General features: G+C 45.9%; 1 protein-coding gene across 1 annotated transcript; it reads left to right on the plus strand.

Annotated features, from left to right (window-relative positions):
* The first annotated feature begins 299 nt into the window (after positions 1-299).
* Positions 300-5,486, plus strand: LOC148535109 (uncharacterized). Its single transcript, XM_088464503.1, has 5 exons — positions 300-381; positions 1,252-1,311; positions 1,820-1,919; positions 2,789-2,952; positions 5,281-5,486. The coding sequence occupies exons 1-5, from the start codon at positions 300-302 to the stop codon at positions 5,484-5,486; spliced, it is 612 nt and encodes a 203-aa protein (XP_088320629.1).
* The last annotated feature ends 4,811 nt before the right edge of the window (positions 5,487-10,297 follow it).

Here is a 10,297-nt window from a genome sequence, read left to right on the forward strand (position 1 = left end):
TAAGATATTACAAAGCCATAATAAAGATAAATTAAACCATGTGTTGTTTGTACTAAACTAAATTTTAGTTAATGGATGTGAAACATATTTTCAGTTTTGTCAGCATTTAAAACACCATTTAAACCTATTGGGCCTAATCCCAGCTAGCTGGCCACCTGCAGCAGGTCATAGGTGTCATTATGACATCACAGACAGTAGGGGGAGGGGTATAAACTGCTGCTGCTGTGTGTTGTGCCTCTGATAACGGGGAAAAGAAGGCGTGGTTATCTGTGGAGGAGGAGTTACAGAGTGGATTGATGATGAATATGCTGAAGAAGTTTATTATGTTGGTGATGTTGATCACCGCGGAGACTGAAGGCCGTCCTATATATAGAGCAGAAGGTAATGGAGAATTATTTGTATGATTTTCTATTAGTAAGGATTGTTAAGCTAATATATATATGATAACGGGCCTATTTATCGTAGGAGAGCCCTATTGCCGATGAAAACAACCCGATTTATCAAAGCGTTTACTCACACCAGTGTTACTTTTTACAAGAATTTTAAATTTAGTCTTAGAGTCACTTATTTAAAATTGCAGTTAGTTTAAAGTCACATTTTGGTCTCTTTTTGCTTTGTTTTAGTCAAGATTTATTAATTCTAGTCTAATTTTAGTCAGTGTTTAGACTAGAATGAGTTTAATGAGCATTATTGCTGCTAAATGCGGCAATAAGGAGTCTTAGGGCTCTATTTACTACAATTCGCATATTGAATGCGGATTGTAGTGTGATATTACCGAGTGAATTCGCATTGCGAATTCAGGCAATATCACAGGGATTTACTATAAATCCCTTGCAGGGACAGAGCTTGCGATAAAGCTCTGTCCCTGCGGATCCCATCCGCAATCTAGTCGCTGTATTTTCGGAAAAAATACCGCGACTAAGAGCCAGCGCATGCGCCGACCCACCGTTGCTGCTGCCCCCCCACCGGCGCTAAGCCCCGCCCCCGTCACTAAGCCCCACCCCCCGCGATCGCGGACTAATTCTACTCCAATTGCCCTATAGTGAAACTAAAATAATGTAAAAAGGGTGTGAAAACACCCTTTTTCACTTTATTTTAGTAAAAATAATGTTAATAAATAGAGCCCTTAATGTTGGGGGGCTGGCAGCAAATTCTCACAAGCATGTCCCATAGTGGCCATATTTTCTTAATAAAGGCACGTGCCCAGATTTATATATATATATTATGTATGTATTTCTTTTTATTTTAAAGGATCGGCGGAGGCTCCCAAGTACCATCTGATAGAGAAGAGGAGCTTTAATTGGGATTCAAGTACAGTAATTATCTTATTTTATGCCCTGCCCCAATTTACTTGATTTAAATGTGTAAATTAATGGTATTTACCTTGTGGGCTGGAACTGACATTATTAGCCCCCTAAAGTGCACATAACTCCCATATGGATGGTAGTGTGTGTAAGAGAAGCCACCTCAGGTAAACAGAAGCTCTCTGCAGGTGGCACGCATAGGCCCGTACAGGTCACTGTCTCTTACACGGTGCTGTGACAGGATTATTATTCAGTTTCAGAATTATACAAGATTCCTCCATTCTTAGCCTGGTCATAAATAACCACATGTGATAGGCCGACAGCAGTTATGTGCCCAGTGTCCATCTTCCCGATAGGCTCATTATCGGGCAACCTCAGCTATTTGCAGGTGCCACATGCTACAGTACTAGACCATTTATCAGATATCAGCTGCAGTATCACAGCATACGTAGGCACCTCACACAGATCCCAGTCTCTCTATGTGCTTCTCTCATCTTTCTTTCTTTCCTGAACAGTTATACCAGGGCGGGGCATCGTGATGAAGGTGGTGATGGCTGGCACAGGCATGCTGTGCATTGCTATACTGGTGGGAGCATGTCTTTTCATTCGTGCCTGGTAAGTTACTAACATTCTCTACACATTATATTACATTTTATAGACGCTCTAACCTCAAATATCTACTGTCCTTGAAGTGCACTTGCTCCATACACACGATGCAGGAAACCATTTTGTGGATTTAACCAACATTCATAAGGATGCAGCCTAATAATTCAACAGGAACCGTTGCTTTGTGAATATTGGCCATGAGGTGCCTCATTGATATCATTGGTACCCAATGAATTGACCGGCTGCATTCCAGTGAATTTTGGTTAAACCCACAAAATGACCGCCTCCAATGTCAGTAGGTGACTGATGCACCTTAATTGTGTCTAGTACAGGAGGACACATCTGCTAGACTAAGATTTATGTTATCGCTCTGGTCAGGAGATGGATTAGTAAGAGCCTGTGGCTGCTTCTGGGTGACATATTATTCCTATATTTGCCAGATACACGTGTTTGCATAGATACCTATGGATCATGCTTGCTGACATTCTGGCTGCCTCCTCTGGGGCTGACAGGTCTCTTACCTCTTACCACGATGACACAACTAATTGCAAATCGCGTCATTAGCCCCACCCTCTGTTTGGTGTGTGTATGGGGATGCGGGGGGGGAGGTTCCAGGGGGATGCAATGGGGTGACTGTCAGCTGGGATATTGACCTACTTTTCCAGGTGGTTGGGAGCACCATCCATTTTTCAGGAACCCGTCCATCCGTCCGTCCCGGGAGACTAGACATATATGAATAAGGTAGAACTTGAGCAGGACACAAAGATACTGGGAATAAGATTATGGCTCATTGATGGGTAAACTGGGGGAACCAGTCTCTGGGCCGTGCTGTGTGCGCTATTATCATCTGACAGCGTCTCATTATTTTTACCATTCAGCTTCAAACGTCTAAGTAATTGTGTGAGCGAGCGGTCTGAGGAGCTGACGGAACAAATGACCGATCACCTGACTGATCACCTCACTAAGTACCTGACTGGACGTCCAACCCCAGAAGATGAAGAAGATATAGAGGCATTCCTGAGTCGCCAGATATCTAAGCCAGGTAATAATAATTATGTCTTTCTTATACAAAGTGGGCACTGCCAGGTATTTCTTATACTAAGAGACCCATCACTAGCATGTGAAGGTGTGTACGTCTGTCTGAGCTCTCCCCTACAGGACAGGGTCTGATGCAGATTAAGGGGCCTATTCATCAAAACATAATTATCACATGTGATAATAATAATGGTTTGAACTTGCTGCGAGTTCAAACACAGTTTAGGAGCCATTCATCATGCCCCCTGCCCTAAACTATCACTTCTTGAAAATTGCTGTTTCTATGAAGCAGTTTGTCGTAAGTGAGAATCTTTTCACTACATGTCTTCAAGCTGCCCAGCTTCACTGCCCCCCTGCGGGTGTACTATCCGGGCACTCCCACCTCCCCCCTCCTCCCGCGGGTGTGCGCTCCCCCCCATGGGTGTACAATCGGGCCTCCCCCCCACGGGTGACTGACCCGCCTCCTCTGTGCCAGGCTCACCTGTCTTCTTTAGGTGAGCCAGGCCAAATGTCTGCAGTGCCCTGCAGTGCAGACACAGCAGGGAGGGATCTGAATAGATCCCTGTGCTGTGTGGCTGCCTTGTAAATCTTTATAGGCTGCTGTGTAAACAGCAGCCTGTGAGGGTTATCGGGGGCTGAACGCCATCTCAGAGTGGCGCTCAGTAACACCATCAAGTTCCGGAAAAAATGCTTTTAGGAACTTGATGAATGGCCCTGACAGTTATTTTGTACAAAAGTTACTTTTGTGAAAAATAAGTGATGATGAATAGACCTCTAAGTGAGGGAGGATTTGTTTTTCAAGTCTTTATTACTGTATCTGTAATGTACAGAGCTGTCAGGAAAGATAGCTCACACAGCATGCAGTACCACCTAGCACCACCAGGGTGAGTATTACACTTACATGTGCACACCTTACTGTACTGAGGTTATGCCTGCCCACCCCTGATCCCCCACTGCAGGCATAAGGGACCACAAGTGTCATTTATATCCCAATCTAATACAGTTACATATTTCTGCACATGCACATTGTAGGACAGCATACTCATACACGCTGCACATGCACATTGTAGGACAGCATACTCATACACGCTGCACATGCACATTGTAGGACAGCATACTCATACACGCTGCACATGCACATTGTAGGACAGCATACTCATACACGCTGCACATGCACATTGTAGGACAGCATACTCATACACGCTGCACATGCACATTGTAGGACAGCATACTCATACACGCTGCACACGCACATTGTAGGACAGCATACTCATACACGCTGCACACGCACATTGTAGGACAGCATACTCATACACGCTGCACACGCACATTGTAGGACAGCATACTCATACACGCTGCACACGCACATTGTAGGACAGCATACTCATACACGCTGCACACGCACATTGTAGGACAGCATACTCATACACGCTGCACACGCACATTGTAGGACAGCATACTCATACACGCTGCACACGCACATTGTAGGACAGCATACTCATACACGCTTTACACGCACATTGTAGGACAGCATACTCATACACGCTGCACACGCACATTGTAGGACAGCATACTCATACACGCTGCACACGCACATTGTAGGACAGCATACTCATACACGCTGCACACGCACATTGTAGGACAGCATACTCATACACGCTGCACACGCACATTGTAGGACAGCATACTCATACACGCTGCACACGCACATTGTAGGACAGCATACTCATACACGCTGCACACGCACATTGTAGGACAGCATACTCATAAACGCTGCACACGCACATTGTAGGACAGCATACTCATACACGCTGCACACGCACATTGTAGGACAGCATACTCATACACGCTGCACACGCACATTGTAGGACAGCATACTCATACACGCTGCACACGCACATTGTAGGACAGCATACTCATACACGCTGCACACGCACATTGTAGGACAGCATACTCATACACGCTGCACACGCACATTGTAGGACAGCATACTCATACACGCTGCACATGCACATTGTAGGACAGCATACTCATACACGCTGCACACGCACATTGTAGGACAGCATACTCATACACGCTGCACATGCACATTGTAGGACAGCATACTCATACACGCTGCACATGGACTTGTGTCCAACTCTAAGTAGAATCCAAATCAGTAACACGGAGAAAACATTTAGCAATCTTATATGAATAGATATTAGAGCAGTGCCTTATATTACACATGATGAAACCAGACCTGTTGTATCAGAGTTTCTATATCTAAGTCTGGAATATCCGATGGTTTTGCTGTTCCGCACTTACATTATCTCACCATTTCTTTCATGGTAAATAGCGCATGAACATCATGAACATCACAGAGCCGGTACCGAGGAGCGGACGCAGAAGAGCAGGAGTCAGTGGAAAGTGAAGAAGCCTAAAGTGCCCAAGATCGTGAAGAATCCGTTCAAAAAGATTAACGTGAAGAAAATGGTGCCAAAAATGCCCAAGAAAGCGCTGAAATTAAAAATGCCCAAATTCCTTAAAAAAATGAGGAGATAAAAAACAACAATGGCCACTGGGGGGGTAATCTGTAACAACTCTGCAAATTGGGCATCATTTATTATTTATTATTTATCCTTTTTATTTTATGTTTTCATTTTAAAACCCCATTATTCCCTATACACTATGATAGAATAAACCCCAATCATTTGTGTATAAAACATGCTGAGTGTAGTTGTGCAGCCTCGTGCTGACCGTGCGCCTCTCACTGCATAGAAACACGATGAGATGGGGGGAGAAGAGGGACAAAGGGGTACACGCCGCGCCTTGTATTATAGCTACTATTTCCCTCCTAAGCAGGGACACAGTTATACATGAAGGTGCTGTGCATCAGGCTCAGCCCAACTAATACACTGGGATCAGGTGGGATCTGTCCATCCTAGAGAGGCAAGGGGAACTTCTTTAGGAGTTCTTAGTGTAATTATATTCATTTTGTGGCCTATCCATAGATTACAGCCTACATGAGAAATAACAGAATCATAGACTAGTGCAGGGGTTCCCAACCACGGTCCTCAAGGCACACTAACAGTCCAGGTTTTGAGGATAGCCATACTGGAGCACAGGTGACTTAATTAGTACCTCAGTTATTTTGATTTAACCATCTGTGCTCAAGCCTGGATATCACCAAAACCAGGACTGTTAGTGTGCCTTGAGGACCGAGGTTGGGAATCACTGGACGAGTGGTAACACGAGGGGTAAATACAGTCAGGTGCATAAATACTGGGACATTGACATCATTTTCATATTTTGGCCTCTATTCACCACCACAATGGCTTTGAAATTAAACAAGCAAGATGTGCTTTAACTGCAGACTTTCAGATTTAATTTGAGGGTAATTTTATACAAATCAGGTGAACGGTGTAGGAATTACAACGGTTTCTATATGTGCCTCCCACTTTTTAAGGGGCCAAAAGTAATGGGACAAACTAAACAATCCTAAATCTAACTTTCACTTTTTAATACTTTGTTGCAAATCCTTTGCAGGCAATTACAGCCTGAAGTCTGGAACGCATAGACATCACCAGACGCTGGGTTTCATCCCTGGTGATGCTCCGCCAGGCCTATACTGCAAATGTCTTCAGTTCCTGCTTGTTCTTGGGGCATTTTCCCTTCAGTTTTGTCTTCATCAAGTGAAATGCATGCTCAATCGGATTCAGGTCAGGGGATTGACTTGGCCATTGCATAACATTCCACTTTTTAGCCTTAAAAAACTCTTTGGTTGCTTTTGCAGTATGCTGCGGGTCATTGTCCATCTGCACTGTGAAGCACCGTCCAATGAGTTCTGAAGCATTTGACTGAACATGAGCATATAATATTGCCCGAAACACTTCAGAATTCATTCTGCTTCCCAAGTTCATTGTGGCCGATCGTGGCACAAATGTGCCCGTGAGTTGCACCATGGTACGCGGGAGTGCATCCCCATTACGTCCTATGGAGATACGAATGCGCATCCGCAATCACGGGAGTCCGTCTCGCGCCACGCATGGCGAAGTAGCTGGGCAGATCTGTATCAAACAGTTTTATCATTCACCACGAGAGATAAAACTTGTTGCATATAAGCCAATCAGCTCCCAACTGTCATCTGTTTGAAAAATGACAGTTGGGCGCTGATTGGCTGGAGCACCATTTATCATACACAGCCAGTTTTATCACTGGAGAAGAGATCTTGTGACACCACCTGTACTGATGTTTCATTGTATACGTCAACATTGGACAATAATCTGGCTCTATAACAAAAAACAAAAAGGTACAGTATACATGAGGCCCATATCTGGCCAGAGAAGAAGCTAGAGATTGGCTCCTATCCCTGTCTCCGTTAACCAGGGATAGCTGTCATACAAAAGTATGACAGCTTTCAAATTATTATCGTCCCACGCACTGGCGTCACAAGAAGGGTGTGGGCCGCACCCAGGTGACACCAGCCGGGGGGTGACACCAAAGTGCTGGCTCCCCCTCAGTGACAGTGGGCCTAATTCAGACCCGCTCGCGAGGCGGCTCCGTCGTGCGCATGCGCGAGACCCGAATAACGACGGCCAAGCCATCGCTATGGGTCTCGCACCAAAGGGGGCGTGCTGTTGATGGTGAGTGACAGCACGCCACCTTTGGTGGGCGTGCCAGGGGCGTTGCTGCCCAGACGGAGGCGTTCCCATGGGAACGCCTACCGTCTAGGGCCGGCCCCACTGACATCACAAGTGATGTCAGTGGGAGTGCTTTTGGATCTGATAGAGCCAAAAGCACTCCAGGGCTTGCGGCAACGAGACCCTACCGCAGGGTCTCGTCGCAAGCCCGATGGTCTTGACCATCGCGACCATCTTTTTGGCCGCTCGCTATAGCTGTGGGTGGTTACCCACAGCTATGCTAGCGGCCAGGAGGCCGCTCTAAAAACTAAGAGGGACGGCCCTGATTCAGAGCGAGCGCTCTATCAGAGCGTCCGGCTCTGAATCAGGGCCAGTGTGAGAAGTGTTCAGCTCCTAGAACAGTAAGGGAGCCGGCACTTCACACAGGCTGGTCCCCGGGGGCAGACTGCACCTCCGGCACCCCCGGTGTGACAAAAAAACGGAGGTTCGGGCCGTGAGGTCATGCCCCCTTATTTGCCGCCACGCGGCGCAGTACAAGCTCCCCGGACTGGGTGAAAAGAGAGGTAGGGATGCCACTGGTCGCACGTAGTGTGCCTCTAATCACTGCTGTCATAACATTACAATATATTCTAAGCATCATCATCAGAAAACACGTTCTGCAGTGCCAGACAGGCAAGGAGGAAAAAACAGAATAAAACAAATTTAAAAAAAGAGACATAGACTTAGTAATGTGAGAACAGTTATAAGTCAAGACAGAATGTGTCTAAGTTCTCAGTAAGGATGAGTGGGTTCGGTTCCCTGAGAACCGAACCAACCAGAACTTAAGGGACCCGAAACAGATCCGAGTCGGCTCGGGATTTCCCGCCTGACTCGGATCTGAAAACGAGACAAAACGTCATCATCCCGCTGTCGGATTCTCATAGGTTTTGGATTCTATAAAGGTCCTGCGATCGCTGCCATATTTCATTCCGGCTGTGGAGAGTGAAGAGGGAGGGAGCTGGGAGCTGTGCTGTGCTGCTGTGCATAGGGGCTGGCTACAGTTGTGTTGCTTAATATCCATAGGGGCTGGCTATTGTCCATATAGGGGCTGGCTGGCTGTTGTTGTGACTGAGGTTGTCCTGTCCATCCATAGGGGCTGTCTGTCTGTTGTCCATATATAGGGGCTGGCTGAATGTTGTCCTATCCATAGGGGCTGGCTAGTTGTAGTCCATAGGGGCTGTCTGTCTGTTGTCCATAGGGGCTGGCTATTCTGCTGTGTTGTCCAGGGGGTGCTCTGTCCATAAGTGGTGCTCTTCACCCCCAGTATGAAAAAAAAACAACAATTTTTTCTGTGTCATCAATGTAGGTGCGCAGGGATGCTGTGCTGCTGTCTGTCAAGGGGCTGCTGCCTCTTGCAGGAGTGCTCTTCCCGACACTCGCGCTGCTACCAGGCTCCGCCCGCCACCGCTGTTGCACGCAAGCACTCTGTGTACGCACTGCTCACTAGCGCCGGCCACCGCTACCCTCAACCCCGCGGTGGCCAGCCTCTAAGTAAAATGTCGTGCCGTCATGACGTCCCCCCGCAGGCCCCGCTCCCAAACCAGGAGTTGAAGTACACTTTGCGGGGTAGCGGGAGGCTTCATTAAAAACTGTGAGCCTCCCGCTAAAATCGGGAGGGTAGGCAACCATGGTTATGCATGACGCTTCAATAAAAAAATAAATTAAAAAAAAAACTGCCATCCCGTCTGCCACTGCTGTGTGGCAATGTTTCATAGATGTCCTATATTTTTTTAAACTGCCGTGCGTTTGTGCCGCTGCTCTGTCGCTTACTTTAGCCAGTCAGCTCGCTGCAGCCTTTGGCCTATATTGGTGAAAAAAAGTGAAATCAATATTGTGAGCTGTGAGATGGTTAAAAATGCCTAGAAATGCCTGAAAATGATTGTTATTAAGGTTAATAATACTGTTGGAATAAAAACAGGCCCAAATGATGTGGTTTTAGCTGTTTATATATTTTTTTGGAAAAAAATACAGATCCAAAACCAGATCCAGATTAAAAACCAAAACACAGGGGTCGGCGCACATCTCTACTAAAGACTACAGTACACCGTACACTTGGTTTTTTTTTTAAATACATTGATTCCTTGTCTGTTTGGGACGGGGAAGTGAGGACTTAAAAATAAAAAAATGTAACAAAAAAAAGTAACGTTTCATATTTGCATCTTTGTCTATTTGCTTTTTATAGGCTCCATGCCTCTTGGATGCTTATGGATCTACACTTTCCAGGCAGTTTCTGCAATGTGTATGCATTATGTACTGTGATGTCACAGTGAAGCCACGCCTCCTCGCTGGTGCATGCAGCATCTGCTCCTGATATTTGCAGAGGGAGAGAGGCGCATTTGCTGCCTATGGAGAGTAAATAACATCTCATATTTGCAGTTAACTCTGCATAAGTAGCAAAATGCGATTTTTGTTTCCATGAGGGCATTTTATGTTTGAGCTTATATGCAATTTGTAAAATGCGCCCAGGAAAACTTGGAATGAGGACCTGTTATGGGACATAAATAATTTCCACCTATAGACAACAGGATCATAAACATACGGAAAACCTTGGCTGTATTTATCATTGAGCTGTCCGTGCACACTGTGATTTGGATGTCGTTTTTGACCTAAGAGGCTGCAAATCGCCATATGTATGGGTACAAAAAGACCACGGTATAAACGCACATCTAATGTACAGCGTGGCAGGTTTTAGAT

This window comes from Taudactylus pleione, unplaced genomic scaffold (assembly GCF_031769625.1).
Source record: "Taudactylus pleione unplaced genomic scaffold, aTauple2 ptg000061l, whole genome shotgun sequence".
Lineage (NCBI taxonomy): Eukaryota > Metazoa > Chordata > Amphibia > Anura > Myobatrachidae > Taudactylus > Taudactylus pleione.